The sequence below is a fragment of the Hyla sarda genome, chromosome 5 (genome assembly GCF_029499605.1).
Source record: "Hyla sarda isolate aHylSar1 chromosome 5, aHylSar1.hap1, whole genome shotgun sequence".
NCBI lineage: Eukaryota > Metazoa > Chordata > Amphibia > Anura > Hylidae > Hyla > Hyla sarda.
In genome coordinates, this window is record NC_079193.1 from 61,080,993 (window position 1) to 61,100,850 (window position 19,858).

General features: G+C 43.3%; 1 protein-coding gene across 4 annotated transcripts in view; it reads left to right on the top strand.

The window, feature by feature from the left end:
• The first annotated feature begins 483 nt into the window (after positions 1–483).
• KLHL10 (kelch like family member 10) overlaps positions 484–19,858 on the top strand; it is a 48,289-nt gene continuing 28,914 nt past the window's right edge. Inside the window, exons 1-3 of one of the 4 annotated variants that reach the window (XM_056519596.1) lie at positions 484–549; positions 6,342–6,831; positions 7,046–7,663. In XM_056519596.1, coding sequence (XP_056375571.1) covers positions 6,415–6,831; positions 7,046–7,663 — 1,035 coding nt within the window. In that variant the 5' untranslated portion in view covers positions 484–549; positions 6,342–6,414. Of the gene's footprint in view, positions 550–739; positions 899–1,735; positions 1,997–6,341; positions 6,832–7,045; positions 7,664–19,858 lie in introns of those variants that run through there. The other 3 variants (XM_056519595.1, XM_056519597.1, XM_056519594.1) reach the window with 3 other exon arrangements.

Genomic DNA, 19,858 nt, shown 5'->3' on the forward strand with positions numbered 1-19,858 from the left:
TTTTTCACTTTTTTTTTTAAACTCATAATTCAATGGAGTACACATCTGTACTCCATTGAATTATGCCCACGCCTGTCAGTACTGACAGGCATAGGATAGATCAGTGCCTACCTTAGGTAGGACTGATCGCTCATATTGCCATGACAACGGAGGCAAGTGTAAGGCGCTCTGCTTTCGCTTTGCAGAGCGCCGATCAGTGACAGAGGGAGCTCCCTCCCTCTGTTACCCTTATAGACGCTGCGGTCTCAGTGATGCCCCCCCTTCACAATCGATCGCTTCACACAGTGAAAACAGTGAAGTGAAAGAGGAGAGTGTGGAGGAGGAGACCCACAACAGATCCCTGCTATTGGTCTGTCTGTACTGACGGACCAATAACAGGGATCGCCAGCCGGGGACTGCTGCGATTGGTCCGTTTCCGGCTTCAGGGAGGCTCGGCTATGAAGCACAGTCGAGCTCAATAAACTGTCACAGCGCCTGGCGGCACTGTGACAGTTTATTCTCATCAGTTACATGTGCACGGTGTTGCGGAAAGTCATCCCTAATCATCAGGTACATGTACCTGATTTTGCGAGAAGGGGTTAATTTAGATTTCTACAGCCATTTAGATTCTATGGGGGAGATTTATTAAAACCTGTGCACATGAAAACTGTAGCGGTTTCCCATAGCAACCAATCAGATCGCTTCTTTTTATTTGTCAGTGGCCTTTTTAAGAAGGAAACAAACAATCTGATTGGTTGCTATGGGAAACTGGTCAACTTTTTCTCTAAACAGAATTTCATAAATCTCCCCCTGTGTCTGAACTGTGTCTGGTAGTACTGCAGCTTCCAGGGTTACATTCCAAAAAAGGTGTACTAATGTCTATGGCAGTTTCCCTAATTTTGGGGGAAAGAAGGTTCAGGTATTTTGGATTATGCTAATAATCTTGATAATAATCATATATTATTTATATAGCGCTATCAAATTACACAGAATTTTTTTGTCTTGAATTTTGTGGAGTTGAGGGAATTTTATTAAAAGTTTGCAAGATGTGGGGCAAATGTTGTGCAAGTACACTAAAGAAGGCTGTGAGGCTAAAAACATGTAAGGATACCTTTTTCTAGAGCTCTGCTTGGGGTGATGAAGATTTGCGAATTTTTGGACCGTTTTCATTGTATTTTTGTATAAATAATAAATTTCTGACCACTGCATGCACAACCAGTGAAAAATGTCTATCAAGTCAGTATTGCAAAAATTCCTTCAGATACAGGGATGTTAAAAATATTCAAAAAACATGGCACATGCAAAAAATACTCAAAATACATACACAAAAATAAGGACCAAAAACAGGCATAACTACTGCCCCTAAACATTTAGCTGAGCTACTAGTTTCACAAGGTTTTTTTTTCTTTTTCTTTATAACATTGTTGCCCTTTTGCTTCACTTACTAAAATCATGGTACAATAAAAAACAAAACATAAAAGCAACTGATGAAGTCGGCCTGCTGATCAGCTGTGATCGCAGGGGAAGCTCTGGTCAGCCATACAGTGTGTGTAAATGTATAACTGCATGGGGACCATTCAGAAGATATGCCTTGGCCAGGCCATAGCTTTTGGTATTTAAGGGCTATTTTAGGGCTCTAAAAAACATAATCAGATAAAGAAACAAAAGACTAGATTTGGTATTTAGCTGAGACACAGATATCCTATTTGACCGCTGTGTTCAGAACTCCATCACACATGACAGAGTATGATGTCATAAAAGAACTTGAGACTTTATTCCACAATGTGAAAGGCTTGGAGAAGAGATGACAGGATAGGACACCATACAGTATTCTCGTCATGGATAGTGGTGAACGTTTCCCAACCAACAACATGGATACCAAACCGTGTCACATGTTTTGCTCTATTTATAATGAGCTGAGAGTGGATGGCAAGTTATGTGATGTCTTCATCCAAGCCAGCGGGGTTGAGTTTAAAGCTCACAAGATCATACTATGTGGCTGCAGCCCATACTTTAGGTAAGTGTTTATCATGTTTAGAGAGAATTACATTTTTAGGCCCCCTTGACATATATTTTTCTCCGGCCCTTTACTGCTGCTCACATTGATTTGAATGGGACAGTTCAGATCATCCAGCACTTCAATTGGAGCTAGATCGCCAGACACACTGGGCAGAAGAACGTATCTTTCAGTGCTCCCATATCTGGCATCTAAAACACATCCATCGCTGGACACATTGATGCACAAACTTCAACATGTCTAGCACTGGATGTGTTAGAGCGCTGGAGGCATCGCTGGGGAACGCAGCACATGAGGAGTGTCAGGACATGCTAGGAACTGTTGTCTTGCAACAGCTGGAGAGCAACAGCTCAAAAGCTTTCACCTTAATTAACCGTTTTCCAATTCTTTAAATAAAATAAAAATAAACATATTTGACATAGTCACGTGTGGAATATTCAGAACTATTAATATAACATATAATATTCAAAATCAAATGTAGGCAAAAGTTGTAAAGAAAAATAAAAAGTTATAGGGGCCAGATTTTATGAATATCTATTTTAATGGATTTTCGATAAATATAAGTCTAGGCTATCAATATGAATCAGTGTACAGAACAAAGGGGTCCTTTAATCGCTATACAGGCACAGCAACTTGTCTGTACATGGAGTTATGTCTGCTGCTGCTGCTCACCCCATTCAGTAGAAGATGATGAGCTGCATTATCAGGTACAGTTACATATATAATGATTATCATTTTTTTATAGCGCACACAAATTCTACAGTGCTGTACACTTAAAGTGGTATTCCGGGTAAAAATATTTTATCCCCTATCCAAAGGACAGGGGATAAGATGTGTGATCGCGGGGGGCAGGCTGCTGGGACCCCCCGCAATCTCCCTGCAGCACCTGCATTCTATGCGGGAGCTGCGTCTCCAGTTTTGGAAACCTCCGGGTTTCCGGGACTGGGGACGTCATGCCACGCCCCCTCCATTCATGTCTATGGGAGGGGGCGTGATGGCTGTCGGGCCCCCCGCGTTCGCACATCTTATCCCCTGTCCTTTGGATAGGGGATATAATGTTCTTAATACCCCTTTAAATCAGTTCCTGTCTCCTTTGGGGCCCACAATCTTACTGATCAGTGTGTTTTGGTGAGTGGGAGAAAACACAAGCAAATGGGGAGAACATACAAACAACTAATATAGACCGCCTCAAACTTCTAATATAGACTGCCTCAATCAATAATAGCATGAATATACTATAAAACAGAAAGAGGCAGAGCTTCCCATGGGATGGTATTGCTGGATTCTAGGTGTGTTCATGTAGGAACAAAAAATTGCAAAACTGCTCACCTTTGGTAGTTGGTGTGTGAGCCACAACTACTGTTTCTGTAGGTATCCAAGGAAGTGGTGCCGCTTTTCCGGGGTCGGTGTGGAGAGATTCCAGGCCGATGGTTATAATGGAAAGAGATGCAGGAAAAAAATGGAATGATAGCGCAATCCACTCAGATGTTGGTTTAAATAATAATCTTCTTTATTAAAGCCAAATCACAACGCATTTTGAGACTTACACATGCCTCTTCCTCAGGTAAAAACAGGCTTACATACCTGCAGAATAAAAGTGTCTGTTTAAAAGGATTTTCTTGGCACCAAAAATCACCAGGCCACGCCCCCTGGGGGCAGGGCTACGGATCTGAAATATTAAACAAATAAATAATAATAATCATTATAATAAATGGCCTCCTTATTTGGTGTATGTGTCACGTTTTTTTTAAATTGTGATTTTGAGGAACTGGGTTAGTAGAGGATTTTAGTATGTATACACATGTATAAACGGTGGATGAAAATGGAAGAAAATGTTGGACGGTGGTGCATCACCGGACTATGTCCATACATTCCTTGAGGCCTGCAGGTGACATCGTATTCAGTTTGTAGATCCAATATGACTCCCTGTCTTGTAGTTTTTCAAATCTGTTGTGTGTTTCAATGGGGATGCTTTCTATGGCTATGATTTTGTATGCAGAAAAGTTATTGTTGTGAGATTCCTTTGCTTGGTGTGAGATGCTGTGGAACAAAAAGCCCTTTTGGACGTTGGACCGATGTTTGTTCATCCTTGATCTTAGTTGTTGTATGGTCCGTCCGACATATTGTAACTTGCATTCACATTCCAATAGGTAGATGACGTGTTGTAGAACAGTCGATTTTGTTTTTTATTTTGAAGGTTTCCCCTGTGGTGTTACTTTTGAATATTTTTGTCCCATGCTGAATATTCAGGCAGCACTTACAGGAATTGCTCCCGCATCTGAAGGTACCAGGTCTTTTTTCTATGACTCTTGCGGCTGGTTGTTGGCTCTTGAGTCGACTAGGAGCTAATTTGCTTTTGAGTGTGGCAGCCCTTCTGTATGTTAGGTGTGGTTTTTTGGGAATGTGCTGATTTAGGACTGGGTCTTTTAGGAGAATGTCACAGTTTTTTTCCAGAATCTGCCTGATGGTGTTGTGTTTCATGGAATAAGTGGTTATAAAGTTGTGTTCATATTCGGTTTGGACTTTTCCCTTTTGTCCGCTCTTCTCTTTCTTCCTGTTTGGGTTCACCACTCCACTGAATTCCACATTATGGTCTCTGGAGTCTATGCTCCTTTCAACAGTGCCATTTCTCTCCTCCCATTCCTCTGTCAGGGCTCGCTGGTAGGCTGCTTTTATAATTTTTTGGGGGTATCCCTTTTCGATGAGGCAGTTGGATATGGTGTTGCTTTGGGCTTCATAGTCTTTAGTTTTTGTACAGTTTCTACGTATATGGTTAAATTGTCCATATGGTAGATTTAGTTTCCACTTCCTGTAGTGGCAGCTGCTGTAGGATAGAAGGCTATTACAGTCCACTTTCTTGAAGTATGTTTTGGTTATGATCTTACCTTTTTCACTGAATAGTTCAAGGTCCAGGTATTCCATATGGTTGTCACATTTGCCAGTAAGTGTAATATTGTTATGGTTATTGTTTAGATGATTTGTGAATTCCATGAATTCTTCTCTTTTTCCACTCCAGATAAATAGCAAATCAACTATGTACCTCTTGTATAGTTTTATGTTGTTTGTCCAGGGGTGTCCCAGTTCCTCAAAATCACAATTTCAAAAAAACGTGACACATACACCAAATAAGGAGACCATTTATTATAATAATAATATTTTTTTTATATATTTATATATATATATATATATATATATATATATATATATATATATTTATATATATTTTTGTATTAATATTATTTTTTTTATTAATCATTTTTTTTATAATATGTGTATGTGTATGTATATATATATATATATATATATATATATATATATTTTTTTTTTTTTAGTTCAATCATTCATTATACAAACTGTTGCAGGTTGGCGCACTTCCCTCCCCCCCCCCCCCCCCACAGCGCAAGCTATGGCTTCTCCAAAGGCTCCACCATCCCTGCAACATCTAAACTGTCATCACTAGTATCTTGCACAGCTGGCGCCTGCACACCAGCGCCCAGCATGTCTTCAGTTCCAGCTCCGATCGCCCCAACACAAGAATCGTCATCATTAGTATTTTTCACAGTTGGCACATACGCAGGAGCGCCAGCTAGCGCTTCTCATGCTGGTACCCAGCAAACTAACAGGACCGGCTCCTCAACACAGGAGCGCATTACAAAGGAAAAAACCCCGTGTGTTTATTGTCACTAAGAAAAACTGTTTTCTACTGTTCTATCTGCATGCCAAAACCACTGGAGCTCATTATGCTATTTTAAGTTTATTTTAAATGCATGTTTAGTCATTAAACTGACGTCAGGTCCATAGCCCCGCCCCAGGGGGCGTGGCAACACAATTTTCAAATGCGTGTTTAGTCATCTAACATTAAACTGATGTCTGGTCCATAGCCCCACCCCCAGGGAGGAAGAGGCATGTGTAAGCCTCGAAACACGCTGTGATTTGGCTTTAATAAAGAAGATTATTATTTAAACCAACATCTGAGTGGATTGCGCTATCATTCCGTTTTTTTTCCTCCATCTCTTTCGATCAATAATAGCACATTTCTAACAGGCATTGTTCTTTGTGAGATTTGAACCTAGGACCCCAGTGCTGCAAGGCAACAGTACTAACCATGGAGCCAACCTAGCTAGCTTGGGGAAAACACTAATAGGGTTGCAGTGATCAAGAAAGCCCTGCGGCCCCTTTAGACTGATAACATTTGAGGGAACAAAAAACAAAACCACTTAATCACACTGATTTTTACTTTTAAGGGTAAGATATATTTTTCTTTCTGCAAAACCCATGTAATCTATTTTTATTCCATGGTTGATGGTTATATATGCTCTAATTCCTGACTTCATTTTATTTGCAGAGTATTGTTCACAAGTAATTGGAACAACAGTGAACAGAAAATATATGAAATCCCTGGCGTGTCTCCAGACACCATGGAAATGATTCTAGAGTATGCCTATACCTTGAAGGTCCGAATCAACATGGACAATGTGTTAAATCTCATTATTGCGGCAGACTACCTGAACATTGTAGACCTTGTAGAAATTTGCTCTAACTTCCTGATGAACCAACTCTGCCCGCAAAACAGTATCGGCATCTACAAGTTCACTGACTATTATTATTGCCCCGACCTCCACCAGAAGACATGTATGTACATCTTGCATCATTTTGAAGATATAATGAAGACCTCAGATGAATTCCTTGACCTTTCACCTTCAGATCTTAAAAGTCTTATAGAAAAAGAAGAGCTGAATGTTAAACAGGAGGAAATTGTATTTGAAGCCATTATAAAGTGGATCAATCATAACCCAGCAAGCCGGAATCAGTATATCTCACTTCTTCTCCCAGAGGTATGTTCACCTAAATATTTAAAGGGTTTCTGTGTATAGTTGATGTTTTATCGCTCACATATGCCAGTACTGGTGTTGGTCTGTATACTGTATAATGTTGATTTTTATTTACTTCATCTTTTTTTTTTTTTTAAGGAATAATTAGTTGTCTTACTGTATACTGCTTTAATTAGTTGTCTTACTTAATGTATACTGCTTTACTGTTTTTTTCTAGGTTCGCTTTGCCTTTATGCATCATGACTACTTTAACAACATTGTCAAAACCACCAACTATGTTAGGGATGATAAAAAGTGTAAACCTATCCTTCAAAATGCCTTCAGAGCTCTACATGACCTGACTATGGATGGCTTCCCAAATTTTGAATTTGAAAACCTTATGAGCACACCCCGCATTCCTTATTCTGTCTTGTTAGCTACTGGAGGCTGGAGTGGAGGAGGCCCAACCAATGCTATTGAGTCATATGATGCGCGTGCTGACAGATGGTTCAACGTTACATCTGAAACGGAGAATCCGAGAGCTTATCATGGAGCAGTATACTTAAAGGGCTACGTCTACATCATTGGTGGATTTGACAGCGTGGAATATTTTAACAACGTAAAACGTTTCAACCCAGTCCTAAAGACATGGCAGGAGGTAGCACCTATGTACTCAAAAAGATGTTACGTCAGCGTCACCATCCTGAATGAAAATATCTATGCGATGGGAGGCTTTGATGGCTATTTTCGTCTAAACACTGCTGAACGATATGAGCCAGAAACCAACCAATGGAGTTTGATTGCCCCTATGAATGAGCAGCGGAGTGATGCTAGTGCCACCACACTTAATAACAAGGTAAGAGGATACTGATCGATGTTAAAGAGAATCTGTGAGCAGGAACATGGTTCCAGATCTCAGAGCATTATCTCATAGCTCTAAAAACGTTGACTGTAGGGATATAAACATTTAAACATAATCTGTCATCAGCATCACCCATATTAACCTGTAGGCTTGTAGTGCGAATGGCACTGATAACAAGGTGTTTACCATTTTGTGAACTGTGGCTCCGTTCCTCTGTTATGTCTGTTTTTCTGTATATGCAAATGAGCTGGCTTGGTGCACATGGGGTGTTCCCAAGCCCAAAGTGCACCCTGACATCCTGCCTGCTTCCTTCTATCAAACACCCTCTTGGCACGTACTGCACAAGAGTGATTTCACAGTGGAAGGGTTATGCACATTCAAAAGGTGTTCGTTTTGGGTAAATCAAGTTTTTACGTTTACTGAACAGTGAGGCATACATTGTATGACTTACCAGGGTGACATTCACATTCATTCAGTAAATGTTAACTGGTGTAGAGTGAAGTCCAGCTCTTCTCCCAAGCCCGCAGCGTGGACTGGCGTGGGCAGCGCCTGAATATGTAGACTGAAATACAAATGGATGTCCAGCGCAAGTGGATGCAGAACAGTGCTCTTTTTTGCGGTAAAAACTTAAGTGCATGCGAGACATACGGTAGGTACAGGTGACGCGTTTCGCCCCTGGCGTCAGGCCTTAGTCATATGACTAAGGCCCGACGCCAGGGTCGAAATGCGTCACCTGTACCTATGTCTCGCATGCACTGAAGTTTTTACCGCAATAAAGAGCACTGTTCTGCATCCACTTGCGCTGGACATCCATTTGTATTTCATTCAGTAAATGTGTCAGGCTTCTTGGAGGTAATCATCCCCACTTACACATGTTTCCTGGGGCAGCCTAGAGACTGTTAACTGAGTGGTGAGGCATACAGTGTATGCTTTGCCTCTCAGTGAGTGTAAACTTCTAAACACTACTTCTGTGATGATTCAGAGGACTCCAATTTCTCATGAATCAAATACTGTAAGACTCACTGGGTACCCACATGTGTAAAGCATTTCTCACCATCCACCTCAGGATATGTTGAGTTTAGTGATAAATTAAGTAAGGACACATCTCTATGCCTTGTCACTGCATTACTGACTGTGCACTCAAATGTGAACCCCTTGCCAGTGGCATCATATCATTCAAGGCAAGAAATATTTTGCAAATAGTATTCATAATCTTTACTCAGTACTTAGTTCAAGCCCTATTTGGCAACGGTTACAGCCTACAAGCCTCCTCTTGGGTTGGATCTCACCAAATTGGCACACCTGGATTTGGCAATTTCTGCAGTTCTTCTCTGCAGATCCTCCCAAGCTCTGTCAGATTGGATAGAGACTGTCAGTGGAAGCAATTTTAAAGGGGTACTCGGGTGGATTTTTTTTTTTAAATTAGCTGGTTCCAGAAAGTTAAACAGATTTGTATATTACCTTTATTTAAAAAAAATCTTAACCCTTCCAGTACTTATCAGCTGCTGTATGCTTCACAGGAAGTTCTTTTATTTTTGAATGTATTTTCTGTCTAATCACAGTGCTCACTGCTGACACCTCTGTCCATGTCAGGAACTGTCCAGAGCAGGAGGTTTGCTATGGGGATTTGCTCCTGCTCTGGACAGTTTCTGACATGAACAGAGGTGTCAGCAGAGAGCACTGTGGTCAAACAGAACATCCCATGGAGAATACGGCAGCTGATAAGTACTGGAAGGATTAAAATTTTTAATAGAAGTGATTTACGAATCTGTTTAACTTTCTGGCTCCAGTTGATGTAAAGAAAATTGTTTTCCACTGGAATAGCCATTTAAGTCCTTCTAGAGATGTTTGGGTTTGCTTATATGCAACATATTTACAGGGGGGGGGGGTGATAAATTTGGCACACATAACAAAAAACAAAAAAATCACTTCAGAACACCACTTTGTATGACTCCTCCTCTCCTCTGCAATTTTTCTGCATGCTTTTTGTGAGACTTTTCAACCCGTTTACGCAAACTGTTTACCATTAGTGGTGACTTCTCGCAACATTAGGTACAAGTACCTGATGACTTTAAACAGCCGCAGCGCCGCGATCCCAGTTACACACTGCCTGGTAATGGGTGTCATCATCCAGGGACCAATCGCACAGGTCCTTGGCCCAGGATCACTGCTATTGGTCAGTCTGTGTGACAGCTGACCAATAGGCAGCATTTTAAGCCCGGGAAGCATCGCTCCTCCTGCTGACTGTCTCCGACGCTTCAGTGTGATGAGAGAAGCGATCGGAGAAGCAGCCTGTATAGGAGAGCCAGCATCTTACCACAGATTGCCCCCAAATATCAATAAAAAGCATATGTTAACCCCTTAAGTGACAATGACAGTGAGGCAGGAAGGAGCAGAGTGTAGTAAACCTGCCAGCTGTCAGTGTGTCAAAGATCATCATAACCACAGCTCATCCTGTCAGTCACTGTTTAACGCCTTCACTGCCAGTGGTCATCCTGTCAGTTGTCATCCTGTTTCGTTCCTTTGGTTTATTAAAAAAAAGAAAAAACTAAAAACAAACAAACAAAAAAATACACTTTTAGTAGCATCTAGGGAAAGTTTAAAGTTGGATTCGCCCTTATTCGCCTTCACTATCAGTGGTCATCCTGTCAGTTGTCATCCTGTTTAGTTCCATTGGTTTATTAAAAAGAAAATACAAAAAAGTAAAAAAGTTTTAAAAAAATACACTTTTAGTTAGCGTCTAGGGAAAGTCTAAGGTTGGAGTTGCTCTTATTAGGGCGAGTGCTCTGTTACATACCAGCATTCAGTGACACAGTTTTTACATTTTACCTGCCTCCCAGATCTATATCTAGGGTGCCATCAGTAGGGAGTTGAGACACCTAGTTGTATCGCCATCACTGTCCTGTACCTTATCACTGTCCACCTGTGCTTGACATCTACAAAAATGACTAAGCGTGTCTACAGTGCAGAAGAGGCCTATGAGATGCTGTTTGCCGTTTCTGGCTCTGACAGCGGAGAGGATCTGGAATTTTTAGCATCCTCATCATCCTCATCTGATGAATCCCCTGAAAGGCGCCCTAGGCCTAGTGCACAAGAGCAGCCAAGTTCAGATGTCCATACACGGATCCCCACTAGTAATTTTATACCCCAGATCCCCGATTTAACAGCCACCCCGGGCATCCATGTAGACACCACAGGGTTTTGGGAAATTCATTTTTTAATAGTTTTTCTCGCTTGACCTGATAAACCTCATGGTGGCAGAAACAAATTTGTTTGCAGAGAAATTCATTGCATGCAATCCCAGCAAATATTATGCTAAGCCCCACAATGGACCCCTACTGATGCCACAAAAATGTACAAGTTTTGGGGACTTGTACTAAATATGGGCCTTTGCAAAAAAAAACACTATCAGGTCCTATTGGGATAAAGACGTCCTATACCATACCCCTCTTTACCTGCTTGTTATGTCTAGGACTTGATTTTAAATTTTATTTAGATTCCTGCACTATAATAATAATGATGAGTGCCTACCTCAAAGTGACCCCGCCTTTGATAGGCTATCTAAAATTCAGCCTATAATTACTCATTATAATTGTAAATTTAGTCAAGTTTCTACCCCCCCCCCCCAAAAAAAAAAAAAAAAAGGATTTCAGTCTACGAATCTCTGGTCCATTTCACGGGCAGGCTACGTTTCAGGCAGTACCTTCCCAACAAAAGGGCTAGGTACGGATTAAAGCTGTATAAACTTTGTGAATGCGCCACAGGTTATACATTTAATCCATCCCTTACTGGACCATGGTTACCACGTGTATTTTGATAATGTTTACAACAGTGTCCCCCTTCTGAAGTCCCTTGCTGCCACAAGTACAGTTGTGTGTGGCACCATCAGAAAAAATCAAACAGATCTACCGAAAACTTTTATTGTGACACCAGTGCCCAGAGGACAAAGTACGGCTGTTTGTTCAGACACTCTGATGTTGCTCAAATACAAAGACAAATAAGATGTCCTTGTGTTGACAACACTCCAAGGTGACCAGTCAATCCCAGTCCCAATCCGAGGGACCATCAAGCGTGTGTGTATCCAGGATTATAATAAATACATGGGAGGGGTGGACCTTTCCTATCAGGTCCTGCAGACCTACAGCGCCTTAAGTAAATCTAAGGCATGGTATAAAAAGGTGTCCGTGTACCTGACCTAAGTTGGGCTGTATAATTCCTTTGTCCTTTATAGGAATGCTGGCCACAGAGGGTCCTTCCTAGAATTCCAGGAAGCAGTCATTAGATCTCTCATATTTGGGGAGTAGAAAGAAGAGGCCACCACTTCTCCCCAAATGGAGGTCTCAAGAATTGTCCGTGGACAACATTTCCCTGGCATATTACCTCCCACAGAAAAGGAGACCCCAAAAACTTTGTTGCATCTGTTATGCAAAAGGGGTTAAAAAATATACAACCCATATTTGTTAAACGTGCCTCTCTAACCCAGGCCTCTGTATTGGCGAATGCTTTCGAGCTTACCATACAGCCCCTGAATTGAAAAAACTGTAAAAACAAAATTAGTTTCTCATACTTCCTGATTTCTTTAATTTAATTTTACATCTGCTTTTCCCCCATTTTACCATCTGAAATTCCCTTAAAAGCCCCCCAAAAATTCCCATTATATTCCTAGATGAATAGTTTGATGAGTAAAATAAAACAAGGAAAAATTCCCATTATATCCCTAGATCAGTGATGGCGAACCTTTTTGAGCCCGAGTGCTCAAACCGTAATGCATGCCAACTTTTTTTCCCCTCAAAGTGCCAGCACAGCAATGAAATCAGAATACTGATGTGTGTGGGATGATGTATGCTTGAGGGGTGCTGTGTGTGTCTGAGGGGTGCTGTGTGTTTCTTAGGGGTGCTGTGTGTTTTTCTGTGGGGTGCAGTGTGTTTTTGAGGGGTGCTATGTGTGAGAGGTGATGTGTGTTTGAGGGGTGCTGTGTATTTGCCTGAGGGGTGCTGTGTGTCTGAGGTGCTGAGTGTGGGGTGATGTGTGTGTGTGTGAGGTGCTGTGTTTGAGGGGTGCTTGTGTGTGAGGGGCTGTGTTTCAGGGGTGCTGTGTGTGTCTTTGGGGTGATGTGTGTTTGTGGGGTGCTGTGTGTGGGGGTGATGTGTGTGAGGTGCTGTGTTTGAGGGGTGCTGTGTGTGTGAGGTGCTGTGTTTCAGGGGTGCTGTGTGTGTGAGGTGCTGTGTTTCAGGGGTGTTGTGTGTGTGAGGGGCTGTGTTTCAGGGGTGCTGTGTGTGTCTCTGGGGTGCTGTGTGTTTGTGGGGTGCCGTGTGTGGGGGTGATGTGTGTGTGTCTGTGGGGTGCTGTGTGTGTTTGAGGGGTGCTGTGTGTCTGAGGTGCTGTGTGTGGGAATGATTGTGTGTGTGTTTGAGGGGTGCTGTGTGTCTAAAGGGGCTGTGTGTGTTTGAGGGGTGCTGTGTGTCTAAAGGTGCTGTGTGTGTGTTTGAGGGGTGTTGTGTGTGTCTGTGAGGTGCTGTGTGTGGGGGTGCTGTGTGTGTGTGTTTGAGGGGTGCTGTGTGTGTCTTTGGGGTGATGTGTGTTTGTTGGGTGCTGTGTGTGGGGGTGATGTGTGTGAGGTGCTGTGTTTGAGGGGTGCTGTGTGTGTGAGGTGCTGTGTTTGAGGGGTGCTGTGTGTGTGAGGTGCTGTGTTTCAGGGGTGTTGTGTGTGTGAGGGGCTGTGTTTCAGGGGTGCTGTGTGTGTCTCTGGGGTGCTGTGTGTTTGTGGGGTGCCGTGTGTGGGGGTGATGTGTGTGTGTCTGTGGGGTGCTGTGTGTGTTTGAGGGGTGCTGTGTGTCTGAGGTGCTGTGTGTGGGAATGATTGTGTGTGTGTTTGAGGGGTGCTGTGTGTCTAAAGGGGCTGTGTGTGTTTGAGGGGTGCTGTGTGTCTAAAGGTGCTGTGTGTGTGTTTGAGGGGTGTTGTGTGTGTCTGTGAGGTGCTGTGTGTGGGGGTGCTGTGTGTGTGTTTGAGGGGTGCTGTATGTCTAAAGGTGCTGTGTGTGGGGGTGCTGTGTGTGTGTGAGGTGCTGTGTGTGGGGGTGCTGTGTGTGTGTTTGAGGGGTGCTATGGGTGCTGTGTGGGGGATGGGATACATAATACATACATAATACAAAATACATACATAATACATTTAAAAAATTAAAAAATAATTTATTTCAGCTACCGGGTTGGATGCTAGGTCAGTGCTGTAGTAGTTTTTAGTATATTTGCTGGTACAAGAGCACGGACTGCAGAGAGTGGGCCGTGTCCCGTGTATCAGAACAAAGGAAAAAAGAAAGGTGCCTCTTTCAAGGTGCTTGTAGCTTTAAAACATCAAACCTTTAATCTGAATGCATTAAAAATAGAAAAAGGTGGACATCATAAAAGAGAAGCGAGACTCCAACATGTTTTGAGCAAAATGTAGCTCTTCATCATGGCTACATGTAGCCCGAAACGCACTGGAGTTTCACTTTTCTTTTATGATGTCCACCTTTTTCTATTTTTAATGCATTCAGATTAAAGGTTTGATGTTTTAATACTACATGCACTGTTATCCTTGGAAGAGCTGGAGGAAACTTTCTTTTATCTTTTGTTCTGATTCATAATACATATATACATACGTCATACATACATACACACATCACACATACATAACACACTACCATATATATATATACACACATCATACATACATAATGCATAAATACATCATATATAGAAACATACAAAGATCATACATAGATAATACAAACATCATAAATAGATAATACAAACATCATACATATATAGTACATGCATACATCATATATATAGTGCATGCATACATCATACATATATAATACATACATCATACATACATATGCACATCATACATAATACATATACAAATCCATAATATATACATATACACATCATACATAAATACATCATACATACACACATCCTACATACATAACATACATGTATGTATTATATATGTATGATGTTTGTATTTATGCATTATGTATGTGTGTGTGTCTATATATATATATATTATACATATATACATACATAATGCATAAATACAAACATCATACATTTATAATACATACATACCTAATATACACATGCACACATCATACATAAATACATCATACACACATAATACACACACCATACATACATATTACACACATCATACATACATATTACACACATCACACATACATTCCACCCCCCCTCCCGTCCTCGGTCACCTGCGGCAGCCATGTTGGGGTCAGAGGCCGGGCGCGTGCACTCCCATCTGCTGCAAACTTTGCACCATCGCCCACTTCTTCCTCACGCCGAGGAATGTACACTGGGCACCAGGAGTTGTGGCCAGGAGCATCTCAGGAGGTGGAAGCAGACGTGCGCACCTGCAGTGCAGCCCCTGCGCCTGCCATTAGCGCAGCAGTGTGCTCGGCCGGGGAAGGGGGGATAGAGCGGCCGGAGGGGATAGAGCGGCCGGAGCCGCAAATAAATAAAAAAATATACATTTTTAGAAATTCCGCCAAGACAGATGGCGGAAAGGCATCCATGGTGAACTATGACCGCGTGCTCACAGAGGGGGGCTCGGCGTGCCACCTGTGTCACGCGTGGCATAGGTTCGCCATCAACGCCCTAGATGAATACTTTGATGAGTGAAATAAAACAAGCAACAATTCCCATTATATCCCTAGATGAATATTTTGATGGGTGGAATTTTCTTCAAGGAGGCACTCATGTTCTTGGATCTTTTGTGAAGTGTTTCCTAAAAAAAAAAAAAAAAACATTTAGCTCTCATTTCCCTTCATATATTATCTCATAAAGTTTACAATAGCAAAATTGATGCTCTGAAATCCTTTGGGGACTCCTATTGTTTTGGGCCCTGCTATGTGTAAAGACTTCAAATTAGGACCACAATGGGGATATTTTTGTTCACAAAAGAAATGGAGTTATAAACTCTGTGGTGCATTTTGTCATTTTTGTAAGTGCAGTCACAAAACATGACTTTAACGAGACATACTGGTGAAAAAAAACTGCATTTTTTTCAATTATTTCACCTATTTTGCCTAAATTTGTTAAAAAACTGTGGGGTCAAGATAATCATGACATCCAAAAATGAATTCCTCATGGACTCTAGTTTTTAAAATGGGGTACATTATGGGGAATTGAATTGTTCTGGAAAGTGTGCAATGGGGCCTGAGGCATTTCCAAGCAAAATTGATGCTCTGAAATCCTCTGGGGGCTCCTTTAGTTTTGGACCCAGCCGTGTGTCCAGACTTCGAGTAAGGACCACAACAGGGATATTTCTGATCACAGAAGAAATGGAATTATAAGTTCTGTGGTTCATTTTGTTATTTTCATGTGCACAGTACAAAATAAATTACTTTAAAGTTACACATTGGTGAAAAAACACTGAATTTTTCAATTATTTCACATACCGTATTTTTCGCCCTATAGGACGCACCGGCATATAAGACGCACCCAATTTTAAAGGTGCAAAATCTAGAAAAAAAAGATTCTGCACCCAACAGTGGTCTTCAACCTGCGGACCTCCAGATGTTGCAAAACTACAACTCCCAGCATGCCCGGACAGCCGTTGGCTGTCCGGGCATGCTGGGAGTTGTAGTTTTGCAACATCTGGAGGTCCGCAGGCTGAAGACCACTGGTAGGAGTTAATACTTACGTGTCCCCGCCGCTCCGGACCCGTCACCGCTGCCCTGGATGTCGCTCCATCGCTGTCGCCACGTCCCCGTGGTGTCCCTGACGCTCCAGACGTCTTCTTCCCCGGGATCCACGCTCTCCGTCTCCGTCATCACGTCGCCGTCATCACGTCGCCGTCATCACGTCGCCGTCATCACGTCGCCGTCATCACGTCGCTACGCACGCCGCTCCTGTTGGATGACGGGACGGCGTGCGCGACGTCGTGATGACGTCGAAGGAGAGCGCCACCATGCAGGGGATCCCGGCATGGAGCAGACACCGAGGAGGCAGGTAAGGTCCCGCCCGGTGTCCTGTAAGCTGTTCGGGATGCCACGATTTCACCGCGGCGGTCCCAAACAGCCAGACTTTCGCTTCAGATGCGGCGGTCAGCTTTGATCGCCGCGTCTGAAGGGTTAATACAGGGCATCACAGCGATCAATAATGTCCTGTATTAGCCACGGGTCCTGGCCGTTGATGGCCGCAGGGACTGACCCGAAAGGTGTATACGCCCCCAGTTTCCCCCCCAGTTTTGGGGAAGAAAAAGTGCGTCTTATACGGCAAAAAATACGTCACTTTGCCTAAATTTGTTCATACAACTGTGGGGTAAAAATGCTCATAACATCCAAAAATGAATTCCTCAGGGACTCTAGTTTTCAAAATGGGATATATTATGGGGAATTTAATTGTTCTGGAAAGTGTGCAATGGGGCCTGAGACATTCCCAAGCAAAATTGATGCTCTGAAATCCTCTGGGGGCTCCTATCGTTTTGGACCCTGCCATGTGTCCAGACTTTGAGTAAGAACCACATCGGGGATATTTCTGATCACAAAAGAAATGGAATTATAAGTTGTGTGGTGCATTATGTTATTTTCATGTGCACAGTACAAAATAAATTACTTTAACCTCTTAAGGACCAATGACGTTGAGGAACGTCATGGCACCCTGGGCTTTAAGGACCAATGACGTCCCACAACGTCATGGCGTTTTCCGGTCCCTTCCGCACGCCGGGCAGAGATCGGAAGCGGATGCCTGTTGAAATGCTTCAGCAGGCATCCAGGGCAAACGCCGAGAGGGGCCATGTGGGTCCCCCATGTCGGCGATCGCCGCAAATCGCAAATCGTCGCGATCTGCTGCGATACCGGCTGATCGGGTCTCTGGGACCCACCGCCCGGTAATTTTGCATGATCCCGGTTGTCACAGACAGCCAGGACCATGATGGAGGCTAGGAGCGAGGTGGCAAACCGGCCACCTCCTCCTATACCCTGCGATCTGTCGGTTAGCTAACCGACCAATCGCAGGGGGGGGGGTTACTTCCTCCCGCCCTGCCCGGCCCCTGGAAGTCCGGAGAGGACGGGAGGAAGACCGGAGGACGCGGCGGGGGACGGCCCAGGTACTTACCTCTTCCCTGAAGACCCGGATCCCGGCGATGAAGACGGCGGCGGCGACAGGTGAGTTCCTCTTCAGCCGCGTTCGGGCCCTTTACAGAAATGCACGTCGCCGTAAAGTGACATGCATTGCTGTATTGGGACCCTGTATACTACAACTCCCAGCATGCCCAGACAGCCCTTGGCGTCTGGGCATGCTGGGAGTTGCAGTTTTGCAACATCTGGAGGTCTGCAGTTTTGGGACCAATGTGCCCTTCCAGATGTTGCAAAACTACACATCCTCAGTATGCCCTTACTGTCCAGGCATGCTGGGAGTTGTAGTTCTGTAACATCTGGAAGAGCACAGATTGGGAACCACTGTATTAGTGTTCTGCAAACTGTAGTCCTCCAGATGTTGCAAAACTACAACTCCAAGCATGCTGGGAGTTGTAGTTTGGCAACATCTGGCTCTAAAGATGTTGCCGAACTACTACTTCCAGCATGCCTGAGAATGTTTGGGAGTTGTGGTTTTGCAACAACTAGAGGCACACTGGTTGGGAAACATTGTCTGTTTCCTAACTCAGTGTTTCCCAACCTGTGTGCCTCCAGCTGTTGCAAAACTATAACTACCAGCATGCACTGAAAGACTGTGCATGCTGGGAGTTGTAGTTTTGCAACAGCTGGAGGTTCCCCCCCCCCTGTGAATGTACAGGGGGCTTACAGTGAGTATCAGTCTGCAAGTTTGCGATGCAGCAAATTTTGCGCGGCAGTTCAAACTCGCAGCGGGAAACTCGCTGTAATCCCCCGCCCGTGTGACTGTACCCTAAAAACACCACACTACACTGCACTAACACAAAATAAAATAAAAAGTAAAAAACACTACGAATACACATACCCCTACACAGCCCCCCTCCTCTCCCCAATAAAAATGAAAAACGTCTGGTACACCACTGTTTTCAAAATGGAGCCTCCAGCTGTTGCAAAACAACAACTCCCAGTATTACCGGACAGCCGTTGACTGTCCAGGCATGCTGGGAGTTTTGCAACAGCTGGAGGCACCCTGTTTGGGAATCACTGGCATAGAATACCCCTATGCAAATCCCTAATTCAGGCCTCAAATGCACATGGCTCTCTCACTTCGGAGCCCTGTCGTATTTCAAGGCAACAGTTTAGGGTCACATATGGGGTATCGCCGTACTTGGGAGAAATTGCCTAACAAATTTTGGGGGGCTTTTTCTCCTTTCACCCCTTATGAAAAGGTGAAGTTGAGGTCTACACCAGCATGTTAGTGTAAAAAAATTAATTTTTTACACTAACATGCTGGTGTTGCCCTATACTTTTCATTTTGACGAGAAGTAAAGGGGAAAAAAGCCCCCCAAAATTTGTAATGCAATTTCTCCCAACTACGGAGATACCCCATATGTGGGCGCAAAGTGCTCTGGGGGCGCACAACAAGGCCCAGAAGGGAGAGTGCACCATGTACATTTGAGGTGATTTGCACAGGGGTGGCTGATTATTACAGCGGTTTTGACAAATGCAAAAAAAACAAAACCCCACATGTGACCTCATTTCAGAAACTACACCCCTCACGGAATGTAATGAGGGGTGCAGTGAGAATTTACACCCCACTGGTGTCTGACAGATCTTTGGAACAGTGGGCTGTGCAAATTAAAAATTTTGTACAGCCCACTGTTCCAAAGATCTGACAGACACCAGTGGGGGGTAAATGCTCACTGTACCCCTCATTACATTCTGTGAGGGGTCTAGTTTCCAAAATGGTATGCTATGTGGGGGTTATTTTGCTGTCCTGGCACCATAGGGGCTTTCTAAATGCGACATGCCCCCCGAGCAAAATTTGCTCTCAAAAAGCCAAATATGACTGCTTCTCTTCTGAGCATTGTAGTTCGCCCGTAGTGCGCTTCAGGTCATCTTATGGGGTACCTCCATACTCATAAGAGATGGGGTTACAAATTTTGGGGGTATTTTCTGGTATTAACCCTTGCAAAAATGTGAAATTTGGGGGGGAAACACACATTTTAGTGAAATTTTTTTTTTTTTACGTATGCAAAAGTCGTGATACCCCTGTGGGGTATTAAGGCTCACT